General features: G+C 42.9%; 1 protein-coding gene across 1 annotated transcript in view; it reads left to right on the forward strand.

Moving 5' to 3' along the window:
• Positions 1-5831: 5831 nt before the first annotated feature.
• The window catches only part of LOC135521867 (protein kinase C alpha type-like), a 38289-nt gene continuing 28140 nt past the window's right edge, over positions 5832-15980 (forward strand). The window contains 3 exon segments of the mRNA XM_064947645.1: positions 5832-6217; positions 7388-7477; positions 7480-7627. Of these exon segments, the coding sequence (XP_064803717.1) occupies positions 7393-7477; positions 7480-7627 (233 nt within the window). The 5' untranslated portion in view covers positions 5832-6217; positions 7388-7392.

Here is a 15980-nt window from a genome sequence, read left to right on the forward strand (position 1 = left end):
TGTCATAGTCTCTGTCATAGTACGTGTTGTAGTAAATGTTGTAGTAAATGCTGTAGTAAATATTATAGTAAATATTATAGTGAATGTTATCATGAATGTTATACTAAATGTTAGTAATGTCATAGTAAATGTCATAGTAAATGTTGTAGTAAATGTTGTAGCAAATGTTGTAGTTGTCACGCCCTGGTCGAAATATATTATGTTTATTCTTCATTTATTCGGTCAGGCCAGGGTGTGACCTGGGTTATTGTGGTGTGTTATTGTCTTGGGGTTTTGTGGGATGTCTAGCGTTAGTCTATGGCTGCCTGAGGCGGTTCTTAATCAGAGTCATGTGATTATCGTTGTCTCTGATTGGGAACCATATTTAGGCAGCCATATTCTTTGTGTGTTTCGTGGGTGATTGTCCTTAGTGTCCTTGTTCCTGTCGCTGTGTTAGTTTACACTAGTATAGGCTGTTTCGGTTTTCGTTACGTTCATTTACGTTCTTTGTTTTGTAGTATTTGTATTGATTCGTGTTTACGTTTTTTGATAAAACATGGATCGCAATCTACACGCTGCATTTTGGTCCAACACTCCTTCACCGCATGAAAACCGTTACAAAATCACCCACCACAAACGGACCAAGCAGCGTGTCAACAGGCAGGAGCCACAGGAGAAACAGCAAAGGCAGCAACAGCGGCGCAATGAGGATTGGACATGGAACGATATATTGGATGGCAAGGGTTGCTACACATGGGAGGAGATCCTAGCGGGAAGGGATCGCCTTCCATGGGAACAGGTGGAGGCAGCAAGGAGAGCAGAGGCAGCCGGAGAGAGGAGCCGGCGATATGAGGGAACACGGTTGGCTAGGAAGCCCGAGAGTCAGCCCCAAAAATTTCTTGGGGGGTGGCTCACAGGGAGTAGGGCTACGCCAGGTAGGACACCTGTGCAAACTCCCTGTGCTTACCGGGGGGCTAGAGAGACCGGGCAGGCACCGTGTTATGCAGTGGTGCGCACGGTGTCCCCAGTGCGGGTGCATAGCCCGGTGCGGTATATTCCAGCTCCTCGTATCGGCCGGGCTAGAGTGGGCATCGAGACAGGTAAGGTTGGGCAGGCTCGGTGCTCAAGAGCTCCAGTGCGCCTGCACGGTCCGGTCTACCCAGTACCACTGCCACACCCCAGCCCTCCGGTGGCAGCTCCCTGCACCAGGCTTCCTGTGCGTGTCCTCGGCCCAGTACCACCAGTGCCAGCACCACGCATCAGACCTACTGTGCTCCTCGCCTGTTCAGCTCAGCCAGAGCCTTCCTCCTCTCCTGCGCTGCTGGAGTCTCCTGCCTGTTCAGTGCAGCAAGAGCTGCCAGCCTGCATGGAGCAGCCAGAGCTACCAGCCTGCATGGAACAGCCAGAGCTGCCAGCCTGCATGGAGCAGCCAGAGCTGCCAGCCTGCATGGAGTAGCCAGAGCTGCCAGCCTGCATGGAGCAGCCAGAGCTGCCAGCCTGCATGAAGCAGCCAGAGCTGCCAGTCTGCATGGAGCATCCGGAGATGCCAGTCTGCATGGAGCTGTCAGTCTGCAAGGAGCTGCCAGTCTACAAGGAGCTGTCAGTCTGCAAGGAGCTGTCAGTCTGCAAGGAGCTGTCAGTCTGCATGGAGCTGCCAGTCTGCATGGAGCAGCCAGAGCTGTCAGTCTGCAAGAAGCCGCCAGAGCTGTCAGTCTACATGGAGCAGACAGAGCCGCCAGTCAGCATAGAGCAGCCAGATCCGCCAGTCAGCCAGACTCTTCCAGATCCGCCAGTCAGCCAGACTCTTCCAGATCCGCCAGTCAGCCAGACTCTTCCAGATCCGCCAGTCAGCCAGACTCTTCCAGATCAGCCAGTCAGCCAGACTCTTCCAGATCCGCCAGTCAGCCAGACTCTTCCAGATCCGCCAGTCAGCCAGACTCTTCCAGATCCGCCAGTCAGCCAGACTCTTCCAGATCCGCCAGTCAGCCAGACTCTTCCAGATCCGCCAGTCAGCCAGACTCTTCCAGATCCGCCAGTCAGCCAGACTCTTCCAGATCCGCCAGTCAGCCAGATTCTTCCAGATCTGCCAGTCAGCCAGGATCTGCCAGAACCGTCAACCAGCCAGGATCTGCCGGATCCAACTACCTGGCTGAGCTTCCTCTCAGTGCTGGGCTTCCTCTCAGTGCTGGGCTTCCTCTCAGTGCTGGGCTTCCTCTCAGTGCTGGGCTTCCTCTCAGTGCTGGGCTTCCTCTCAGTGCTGGGCTTCCTCTCAGTGCTGGGCTTCCTCTCAGTGCTGAGCTGCCCCTGTCCCGAGCTGCCCCTGTCCCGAGCTGCCCCTCTGTCCCGAGCTGCCCCTCTTTCCCAAGCTGCCCCTCTGTCCCGAACTGCCCCTCTGTCCCGAGCTGCCCCTCAGTCCCAAGCTTACCCTCAGTCCAGTGGGGTTCTGGGTGAGGACTACTAGGCTATGGTCGGCGGCGAAGGTGGGCTATCCTAGGACGCAAGGAGGGGGGACTAAGACATTTATAGAGTGGGTTCCACGTCCCGCGCCGGAGCCGGAGCAGCCACCATGGACAGACGCCCACCCGGACCCTCCCTATTATTTTGATGTGCGTCCGGGAGTCCGCACCTTAGGGGGGGGGGGGTTCTGTCACGCCCTTGTCGAAATATATTATGTTTATTCTTCATTTATTCGGTCAGGCCAGGGTGTGACATGGGTTATTGTGGTGTGTTTTTGTCTTGGGGTTTTGTGGGATGTCTAGCGTTAGTCTATGGCTGCCTGAGGCGGTTCTCAATCAGAGTCAGGTGATTATCGTTGTCTCTGATTGGGAACCATATTTAGGCAGCCATATTCTTTGTGTGTTTTGTGGGTGATTGTCCTTCGTGTCCTTGTTCCTGTCGCTGTGTTAGTTTACACTAGTATTTGCTGTTTCGGTTTTCGTTACGTTCATTTACGTTCTTTGTTTTGTAGTATTTTGTATTGATTCGTGTTTACGTTTGTTGATTAAACATGGATCGCAATCTACACGCTGCATTTTGGTCCGACTCTCCTTCACCGCATGAAAACCGTTACAGTAGTACATATTATAGTAAATATTATAGTGAATGTTATCATGAATGTTATAGTAAATGTTAGTAATGTCATAGTAAATGTCATAGTAACTGTCATAGTAAATGTTGTATTAAATGTTGTAGTAAATATATTAGTAAATGTTATTATGAATGTTATAGTGAATGTTAGTAACTGTCGTAGTAACTGTCGTAGTAACTGTCGTAGTAACTGTCGTAGTAACTGTCGTAGTAAATGTTATGAGGGAATAAAACAGAGAAGCCATAAGGAACAGGGAAGTAACGTTTTTGATTTATTCTGGTTTTAGCTTTGGTTTGATCATCTTTTATTCATTTTTATAAATAACAGGAGACAATGTTGCAAGCATAAGACCTTATTCAGGGGATCTGTCAGTCTGGCTCTGAAGGAGAGCTGTGATCACCTGATTGTTCATGGTGAAGTCATACAATGACAAATCATTATCTTCCTGTAGCCCAGTGACTGAGTCAGTGTGTGATGGGACAGAGTGACAGGAAGCACGTTCAATTCAAACAGACTGTGAGAATGTAACAACGTGACTGAAATGAAGGCCAGATCACTCCCTGTCTGCTGCTAGCTGGAACACACGCACACACACACACACGCGCGAGCGCGCACACACACACACAAACCACACACTTATCTTGCTCGCTGACACCATTTTGCTCTCTAACAATCTTGCTAATTATAATAGTTAATTAATGGCGGTGTGGCGGTGTCTTCATCAGGAGACTAACAACCTACATTTTCGTTCATTAGACCTTCAACCCTTCGATCCCTCTCTCCAACTCTCCATCCCTCTCCATCAGCCCATTTCTTTCTCTCTCATCACCTCATCCCCTGCCTCTACAGTATATCTCTATCTCGACCACTCTCTCTCTTTTTTCTCTCTCATGCTATCCATCCTTCTCCCTCACTCTGTTTGATGTCAGTGTTAACATGGTGTATTTTTACTACTGTCTATATGAGGTCGTAAACCTTCTGTGTGTGTGTCTGCTTGTATTCCATTAAAACCCTTTCTCACCATTTGAGGAGGGTCGAAATAACACCAGACGCCCCTCTCTGAGAAACTGCATTACCCATGAGCCTCAGTGTGACCTGGATTGAGGTACAGAGGGATTAGAGTATTGAGTCGATGTTTCACTCCACCTACCACTTTCCACCAGAGATGACTAATGATAACCACCACTGGTTGTACATATACACATGTTGTACATATACACATCTCCATTCCACTGAATAACAGTACTATTCCCCATCTCCATTCCACTGAATAACAGTACTATTCCCATCTCCATTCCACTGAATAACAGTACTCTTCCCCATCTCCATTCCACTGAATAACAGTACTATTCCCCATCTCCATTCCACTGAATAACAGTACTATTCCCCATCTCCATTCCACTGAATAACAGTACTATTCCCCATCTCCATTCCACTGAATAACAGTACTATTCCCCATCTCCATTCCACTGAATAACAGTACTATTCCCCATCTCCATTCCACTGAATTACAGTACTATTCCCCATCTCCATTCTACTGAATAACAGTACTATTCCCCATCTCCATTCCACTGAATAACAGTACTATTCCCCATCTCCATTCCACTGAATAACAGTACTATTCCCCATCTCCATTCCACTGAATTACAGTACTATTCCCCATCTCCATTCCACTGAATAACAGTACAATTCCCCATCTCCATTCCACTGAATAACAGTACTATTCCCCATCTCCATTCCACTGAATAACAGTACTATTCCCCATCTCCATTCCACTGAATAACAGTACTATTCCCCATCTCCATTCCACTGAATAACAGTACTATTCCCCATCTCCATTCCACTGAATAACAGTACTATTCCCCATCTCCATTCCACTGAATAACAGTACTATTCCCCATCTCCATTCCACTGAATAACAGTACTCTTCCCCATCTCCATTCCACTGAATAACAGTACTATTCCCCATCTCCATTCCACTGAATTACAGTACTATTCCCCATCTCCATTCCACTGAATAACAGTACTATTCCCCATCTCCATTCCACTGAATAACAGTACTATTCCCCATCTCCATTCCACTGAATTACAGTACTATTCCCTACTTCCATTCCCCTGAATAACAGTACTATTCCCCATCTCCATTCCACTGAATAACAGTACTATTCCCCATCTCCATTCCACTGAATAACAGTACAATTCCCCATCTCCATTCCACTGAATAACAGTACTGTTTCCCATCTCTATGGGCCTTGATCCTTCCACAGGCTGTTCTGAATATGGTCCAACCATTACTGCCAAACACTCCTGTCAGCTAGTTGTAAGGCAACAGATTGTCTACCAGGATATTGATGATTAACTCTTGATAGACTGGTGTTGTTTAGAGACACTGATCTATCAAGAGCATCCGTCTGTCTTACTCCTTCCTCTCTATCAGTCTGTCACTGTGAGAAGTGTTAGACTGTTGGTCGGTGTTAGTCCATAGTGATAATGGCAAAATGCCCCCCCTTCTTCTCCCTCCATCACTCTCTCGCTTTGTCTCTCTCCAGAGAGATGTAACCCAGATTTCAAAATGAATTGCTGCCTATCCCCCCCCTCCCTCCCTCCCTCCTCTCTTTCTCTCCTCTCTCTCTCTCTCTCTCCTATCCCCCCCTCCCTCCCTCCCTCCTCTCTTTCTCTCCTCTCTCTCTCTCTCCTATCCCCCCCTCCCTCCCTCCCTCCTCTCTTTCTCTCCTCTCTCTCTCTCTCCTATCCCGACTTCCTCTCGGTAAAACAGAATGAATCTTGAAAAGAAAATTTCCATCTCTCGATCTCTTCTTCCTCTTCACCCTGTGTGGGTTAACTTATCAGATAGATATCAGTCCACTCCTCTGTCTTCTCTCGTTCTTGGAAAGCTTCAATCTCATCCCTTGTTACTTGCTCTTTTTTTGTAGGCAGCTCTTTTTCCCAGCTCTTTTTCCCAGCTCTTTGTCCCTGCCACCACTTGCCTCTCTCTCTTTCCTTCACTTTTTCTTTTTTGACGTGACCAGCGACAGGTTCAGAGCGATAGCAGGCTGCCTATCAAAGGAGGAGAGATAAAGAGAGGGGGAGAGGAAGAGGAGAAGCCTGCTCTTTGATCAAGTCTGTCAGCCCAAACAACCACAAATACAGGTAATGTCTCTCTCTTTCTCTCTGTTTCTCACTCTCTCCTTTCACTTCTATCTCCACGCAGCTTTCCACTCTGTTCCTTATTTGTTGAGCATTCCCTTTTTTTCTTGAATTAGTTTGTTCTGTTTCTGTGTTCTTTCAGCCCTCCCTGTCTCTGGTATTCACCCATTGGATCGATTTCCTCCATCTTCCGGTGTGCCATAATCATTTCAACAGGTTCTGTTTGCTATGCTGTACGCTCTTGGCTTATTTACTTATTCATTCAATCTCTGTTGTGGTTTCATTTATCATTTAGCAGTCTGCTACTCCTCTTCTCTCAGTTAAATATTTCACATTTCCTCACTTTTGACTCATATAGACTGTGCATGAGAATATAGTCCAAACGTTTATGGAGAAATGAACACAATATCAAATCAGGACAAAGAGGAAGGAGACAAGGACAGAGAGGGTATCTAATATTGGAGTAGTGTGGGGGGGGTTCAACAGGAGGTGCAGTTGACATGTGATAAGGGTGTTTGGTTGTCAGGGCAACTCAGGGTGTTTGGTTTTCAGGGGAATGTGGGAGGTTGCAGTTGGCGTGGCGTGGCGATGAGGATAGATGGGGTGAGAGAGAGAAAGCGATCGAGTATGAAGTGGGACATATGTGGGACACAGTGTGAATTTCACTAATCGTTCTGTGTCTCTGGGTCTCTGAGGAGAGCTCTGTCTCAATGTGTGAATTAACCTCTCTCCTTTTTATACATTCTCTCTCCCTCCCTCTCCCTCTGCTCATCCCTCTGTCCCCTGTCTGGGTCCTTTTATTTTCTCTCTCTCTTTCTCGCTCTCTCTCTCTCTCTCTCTCTCTCTCTCTCTCTCTCTCTCACTCTCTCTCTCTCTATCACTCTCTCTCTCTCTGTCTCTCTCTCTCTGTCTCTCTCTCTCTCTCTCTGTCTCTCTCTCTCTATCTCTCTCTGTCTCTCTCTCTCTATCTCTCTCTCTCTCTCTCTGTCTCTCTCTCTCTCTCTCTCTGTCTCTCTCTCTCTATCTCTCTCTCTCTATCTTACTACTATCCACCCATCTCATCTCCATCTGTCCTCTACCCTCCTCTCTCTTCTTCTTTCCCCTCTCCTCCCATCCCTCCTCTCATCACCTCTCCTTACCCTTCTCCTTACCCCTCTCCTCCCATCCCTCCAGGCAGCATGTCTACTCCCGTGTCCCCGTCCCCTTCCCTCTCCCCCCTGACCCTGGCCTCACCCGTGGCCACCCCTGGGGCCTCTCCCCTGCCCTCCCCCTCACTCCCCCTCCCAGGGTGCCAGTGTTCCAGAGGAAGGGGGCGCTGAAGCACAAGAGGATCATCGAGGTCAAGGACCACCAGTTCACCGCTCGCTTCTTCAAACAGCCCACCTTCTGCAGCCACTGCACTGACTTTATCTGGTAAATACACACACAGTGAAATACACATACAGCTTAATACACACTCAGGGAAATACACACACACAGTGAAATACATACACACACACACACACAGCGAAATACACACACACAGCGAAATACACAAACACAGCGAAATACACACACACAGTGAAATACACACACAGTGAAATACATACACACACAGCGAAATACACACACACAGCGAAATACACACACATAGCGAAATACACACATACAGCTAAATGCACACACAGCTAAATACACACACAGCTAAATAAGCACAACAGAAAACATACTTCACTAGTTCACAGCTCGCCTCTGCAAACATCCCACAAACTGCAGCCCCTGCACAGCCTTCACCTCTTAACCCACACTCACACACACACATTATGAATCTGCAGAAACCCACACTTACACACATTATGAATCAGCAGAAACCCACACTTACACACAAATTATGAATCTGCAGAAACCCACACTTACACAACCATTATGAATCTGCAGAAACCCACACTTACAATCAAAATTATGAATCTGCAGAAACCCACACTTACAATCACATTATGAATCTGAAGAAACCCACAATTACACACACATTATGAACCTGCAGATACCCACACTTACAAACACATTATGAATCAGCAGAAGAACACACTGACACAGACATTATGAATCTGCAGAAACCCACACTTACAATCACATTATGAATCTGAAGAAACCCACACTTACACACACATTGAATCAGCAGAAACCCACAATTACACACACATTATGAACCTGCAGATACCCACACTTACACACACATTATGAACCTGCAGAAACCCACACTTACACCACATTATGAATATGCAGAAACCCATACTTTCAATCATATTATGAATCTACAGAAACCCACACTTACACACACCATGAATCTGCAGAAACCCACACTTACACAACCATTATGAATCTGCAGAAACCCACACTTACAATCACATTATGAATCTGCAGAAACCCACACTTACAATCACATTATGAATCAGCAGAAACCCACACTTACACACACATTATGAATCAGCAGAAACCCACATTTACAATCACATTATGAATCTGCAGAAACCCACATTTACACACACATTATGAATGAGCAGAAACCCACACTTACAATCAGATTATGAATCTGCAGAAACCCATACTTACACAGACATTATGAATCTGCAGAAAACCACACTTACAAAGACATTATGAATCTGCAGAAACCAACACTTACAATCAGATTATGAATCTGCAGAAACCCACACTTACAATCACATTATGAATCTGCAGAAACCCCCACTTTCAATCACATTATGAATCAGCAGAAACCCACACTTACACACACATTATGAATCAGCAGAAACACACATTTACAATCACATTATGAATCAGCAGAAACCCACACTTACACACACATTATGAATCTGCAGAAACCCACACTTACAATCACATTATGAATCAGCAGAAACCCACAGTTACAATCACATTATGTATCTGCAGAAACCCACATGTACAATCACATTATGAATCAGCAGAAACCCACACTTCAATCATATTATAAATCTGCAGAAACCCACACTTCAATCACATTATGAACCTGCAGAAACCCACACTTACACAGACATTATGAATCTGCAGAATCCCACACTTACACAGACATTATGAATCTGCAGAAACCCACACTTACAAACACATTATGAATCAGCAGAAGAACACACTTACACACACATTATGAACCTGCAGAAACCCACACTTACACACACCATGAATCTGCAGAAACCCACACTTACACAACCATTATGAATCTGCAGAAACCCACACTTACAATCACATTATGAATCTGCAGAAACCCACACTTACAATCACATTATGAATCAGCAGAAACCCACAATTACACACACATTATGAATCTGCAGAATCCCTCACTTACAATCACATTATGAATCAGCAGAAACCCACATTTACACAACCATTATGAATCTGCAGAAACCCACACTTACAATCACATTATGATTCTGCAGAAACCCACATTTACAATCACATTATGTATCTGCAGAAACCCACATGTACAATCACATTATGAATCAGCAGAAACCCACACTTCAATCATATTATGAATCTGCAGAAACCCACACTTCAATCACATTATGAATCTGCAGAAACCCACACTTACACACACATTATGAATCTGCAGAAACCCATACTTACACAGACATTATGAATCTGCAGAATCCCACACTTACACAGACATTATGAATCTGCAGAAACCCACACTTACAAACACATTATGAATCAACAGAAGAACACACTTACACACACATTATGAATCTGCAGAAACCCACACTAACAATCACATCATGAATCTGCAGAAACCCACACTTACACACACATTTTGAGTCAGCAGAAACCCACACTTACACACGCATTATGAATCTGCAGAAACCCACACATACACACACATTATGAATCTGCAGAAACCCACACTAACAATCACATTATGAATCTGCAGAAACCCACACTTACACACACATTATGAATCTGCAGAAACCCACACTAACAATCACATTATGAATCAGCAGAAACCCACACTTACACACACATTATGAATCTGCAGAAATCTATACTTACAATCACATTATGAATCTGCAGAAACCCACACTTACAATCACATTATGAGTCTGCAGAAACCCACACTTACAATAACATTATGAATCTGCAGAAACCCACACTTACAAACACATTATGAATCAGCAGAAGAACACACTTACACACACATTATGAATCTGCAGAAACCCACACTTACACACACATTATGAATCTGCAGAAACCCACACTAACAATCACATTATGAATCAGCAGAAACCCACACTTACACACACATTATGAATCTGCAGAAATCTATACTTACAATCACATTATGAATCTGCAGAAACCCACACTTACAATCACATTATGAGTCTGCAGAAACCCACACTTACAATAACATTATGAATCTGTAGAAACCCACACTTACAATCACATTATGAATCTGCAGAAACCCACACTTACACAGCCATTATGAATCTGCAGAAACCCACACTTAAACACACATTATGAATCTGCAGAAAACCACACTTACACAGACATTATGAATCTGCAGAAACCCACACTTACAAACACATTATGGTTCAGCAGAAGAACACACTTACACACACATTATGAATCTGCAGAAACCCACACTTACAATCACATTATGAATCTGCAGAAACCCACACTTACAAACACATTATGAATCAGCAGAAGAACACACTTACACACACATTATGAATCTGCAGAAACCCACACTTACACACACATTATGAATCTGCAGAAACCCACACTAACAATCACATTATGAATCTGAAGAAACCCACACTTACACACATATTGAATCAGCAGAAACCCACAATTACACACACATTATGAATCTGCAGAAACCCACACATACACACACATTATGAATCTGCAGAAACCCACACTAACAATCACATTATGAATCTGCAGAAACCCACACTAACAATCACATTATGAATCAGCAGAAACCCACACTTACACACACATTATGAATCTGCAGAAATCTATACTTACAATCACATTATGAATCTGCAGAAACCCACACTTACAATCACATTATGAGTCTGCAGAAACTCACACTTACAATAACATCATGAATCTGTAGAAACCCACACTTACAATCACATTATGAATCTGCAGAAACCCACACTTACACAGCCATTATGAATCTGCAGAAACCCACACTTAAACACACATTATGAATCTGCAGAAAACCACACTTACACAGACATTATGAATCTGCAGAAACCCACACTTACAAACACATTATGAATCAGCAGAAGAACACACTTACACACACATTATGAATCTGCAGAAACCCACACTTACAAGGCCATTATGAATCTGCAGAAACCCACACTTACACACACATTATGAATCTGCAGAAACCCACACTTACAATCACATTATGAATCTGAAGAAACCCACACTTACACACATATTGAATCAGCAGAAACCCACAATTACACACACATTATGAACCTGCAGATACCCACACTTACACACACATTATGAACCTGCAGAAACCCACACTTACACCACATTATGAATCTGCAGAAACCCATACTTTCAATCACATTATGAATCTGCAGAAACCGCCACTTTCAATCACATTATGAATCTACAGAAACCCACACTTACACACACCATGAATCTGCAGAAACCCACACTTACACAACCATTATGAATCTGCATAAACCCACACTTACAAACACATTATGAATCAGCAGAAGAACACACTTACAATCACATTATGAATCAGCAGAAACCCACACTTACACACACATTATGAATCAGCAGAAACCCACATTCACAATCACAGTATGTATCTGCAGAAACCCACATTTACAATTACATTATGAATCAGCAGAAACCCACACTTCAATCATATTATGAATCTGCAGAAACCCACAATTACAATCACATTATGAATCTGCAGAAACCCACACTTACAATAACAATATGAATCTGCAGAAACCCACACTTACACACACATTATGAATCTGCAGAAACCCACACTTACACACACATTATGAATCTGCAGAAACCCACACTAACAATCACATTATGAATCAGCAGAAACCCACACTTACACACACATTATGAATCTGCAGAAACCCATACTTTCAATCACATTATGAATCTGCAGAAACCGCCACTTTCAATCACATTATGAATCTACAGAAACCCACACTTACACACACCATGAATCTGCAGAAACCCACACTTACACAACCATTATGAATCTGCAAAAACCCACACTTACAATCACATTATGAATCTGCAGAAACCCACACTTACAATCACATTATGAATCAGCAGAAACCCACACTTACACACACATTATGAATCAGCAGAAACCCACATTCACAATCACAGTATGTATCTGCAGAAACCCACATTTACAATTACATTATGAATCAGCAGAAACCCACACTTCAATCATATTATGAATCTGCAGAAACCCACAATTACAATCACATTATGAATCTGCAGAAACCCATACTTACACACACATTATGAACCTGCAGAAACCCACACTTACACACACATTATGAATCTGCAGAAAGCCACACTTACAATCACATTATGAATCTGCAGAAACCCACACTTACAATAACAATATGAATCTGCAGAAACCCACACTTACACACACATTATGAATCTGCAGAAACCCACACTTACACACACATTATGAATCTGCAGAAACCCACACTAACAATCACATTATGAATCAGCAGAAACCCACATTTACACAACCATTATGAATCTGCAGAAACCCACACTTACAATCACATTATGAGTCTGCAGAAACCCACACTTACAATAACATTATGAATCTGCAGAAACCCACACTTACACAGCCATTATGAATCTGCAGAAACCCACACTTACAAACACATTATGAATCAGCAGAAGAACACACTTACACACATTATGAATCTGCAGAAACCCACACTTACACAGCCATTATGAATCTGCAGAAACCCACACTTACACACACATTATGAATCTGCAGAAACCCACACTTACAATCACATTATGAATCTGAGGAAACCCACACTTACACACATATTGAATCAGCAGAAACCCACAATTACACACACATTATGAACCTGCAGAAACCCACACTTACACCACATTATGAATCTGCAGAAACCCATACTTTCAATCACATTATGAATCTGCAGAAACCCCCACTTACACACACCATGAATCTGCAGAAACCCACACTTACACAACCATTATGAATCTGCATAAACCCACACTTACAATCACATTATGAATCTGCAGAAACCCACACTTACACACACATTATGAATCAGCAGAGACCCACATTTACAATCACATTATGTATCTGCAGAAACCCACATTTACAATTACATTATGAATCAGCAGAAACCCACACTTCAATCATATTATGAATCTGCAGAAACCCACAATTACAATCACATTATGAATCTGCAGAAACCCATACTTACACACACATTATGAACCTGCAGAAACCCACACTTACACACACATTATGAATCTGCAGAAACCCACACTTACAATCACATTATGAATCTGCAGAAACCCACACTTACAATAACAATATGAATCTGCAGAAACCCACACTTACACACACATTATGAATCTGCATATACCCATACTTACACAGACATTATGAATCTGCAGAATACCACACTTACACAGACATTATGAATCTGCAGAATACCACACTTACACAGACATTATGAATCTGCAGAAACCCACACTTACAATCACATTATGAATCTGCAGAATCCCATACTTACAATCACATTATGAATCTGCAGAAACCCCCACTTTCAATCACATTATGAATCTGCAGAAACCCACAATTACAATCACATTATGAATCTGCAGAAACACATACTTACACACACATTATGAACCTGCAGAAACCCACACTTACACACACATTATGAATCTGCAGAAACCCACACTTACAATCACATTATGAATCTGCAGAAACCCACACTTACAATAACAATATGAATCTGCAGAAACAAATACTTAAACAGCCATTATGAATCTGCAGAATCCCACACTTACACAGCCATTATGAATCTGCAGAAACCCACACTTACAATCACATTATGAATCAGCAGAAACCCACACTTACACACACATTATGAATCTGCAGAAACCCACACTTACAATCACATTATGAATCAGCAGAAACCCACATTTACAATCACATTATGTATCTGCAGAAACCCACATGTACAATCACATTATGAATCAGCAGAAACCCACACTTCAATCATATTATAAATCTGCAGAAACCCACACTTACACAGACATTATGAATCTGCAGAATCCCACACTTACACAGACATTATGAATCTGCAGAAACCCACACTTACAAACACATAATGAATCAGCAGAAGAACACACTTACACACACATTATGAATCTGCAGAAACCCACACTTACACAGCCATTATGAACCTGCAGAAACCCACACTTACACACACATTATGAATCTGCAGAAACCCACACTTACAATCACATTATGAATCTGAAGAAACCCACAATTACACACACATTATGAACCTGCAGATACCCACACTTACACACACATTATGAACCTGCAGAAACCCACACTTACACCACATTATGAATCTGCAGAAACCCATACTTTCAATCACATTATGAATCTGCAGAAACCCCCACTTTCAATCACATTATGAATCTACAGAAACCCACACTTACACACACCATGAATCTGCAGAAACCCACACTTACACAACTATTATGAATCTGCATAAACCCACACTTACAATCACATTATGAATCTGCAGAAACCCACACTTACAATCACATTATGAATCAGCAGAAACTCACACTTACACACACATTATGAATCAGCAGAAACCCACATTTACAATCACATTATGTATCTGCAGAAACCCACATTTACAATTACATTATGAATCAGCAGAAACCCACACTTCAATCATATTATGAATCTGCAGAAACCCACAATTACAATCACATTATGAATCTGCAGAAACCCATACTTACACACACATTATGAACCTGCAGAAACCCACACTTACACACACATTATGAATCTGCAGAAACCCACACTTACAATCACATTATGAATCTGCAGAAACCCACACTTACAATAACAATATGAATCTGCAGAAACCCACACTTACACACACATTATGAATCTGCAGAAACCCATACTTACACAGACATTATGAATCTGCAGAACACCACACGTACACAGACATTATGAATCTGCAGAATACCACACTTACACAGACATTATGAATCTGCAGAAACCCACACTTACAATCACATTATGAATCTGCAGAATCCCATACTTACAATCACATTATGAATCTGCAGAAACCCCCACTTTCAATCACATTATGAATCTGCAGAAACCCACAATTACAATCACATTATGAATCTGCAGAAACCCATACTTACACACACATTATGAACCTGCAGAAACCCACACTTACACACACATTATGAATCTGCAGAAACCCACACTTACAATCACATTATGAATCTGCAGAAACCCACACTTACAATAACAATATGAATCTGCAGAAACCCACACTTACACACACATTATGAATCTGCAGAAACCCATACTTACACAGACATTATGAATCTGCAGAATACCACACTTACACAGACATTATGAATCTGCAGAATACCACACTTACAAAGACATTATGAATCTGCAGAAACCCAC

Source organism: Oncorhynchus masou, chromosome 30 (genome assembly GCF_036934945.1).
Source record: "Oncorhynchus masou masou isolate Uvic2021 chromosome 30, UVic_Omas_1.1, whole genome shotgun sequence".
NCBI classification, from domain to species: domain Eukaryota; kingdom Metazoa; phylum Chordata; class Actinopteri; order Salmoniformes; family Salmonidae; genus Oncorhynchus; species Oncorhynchus masou.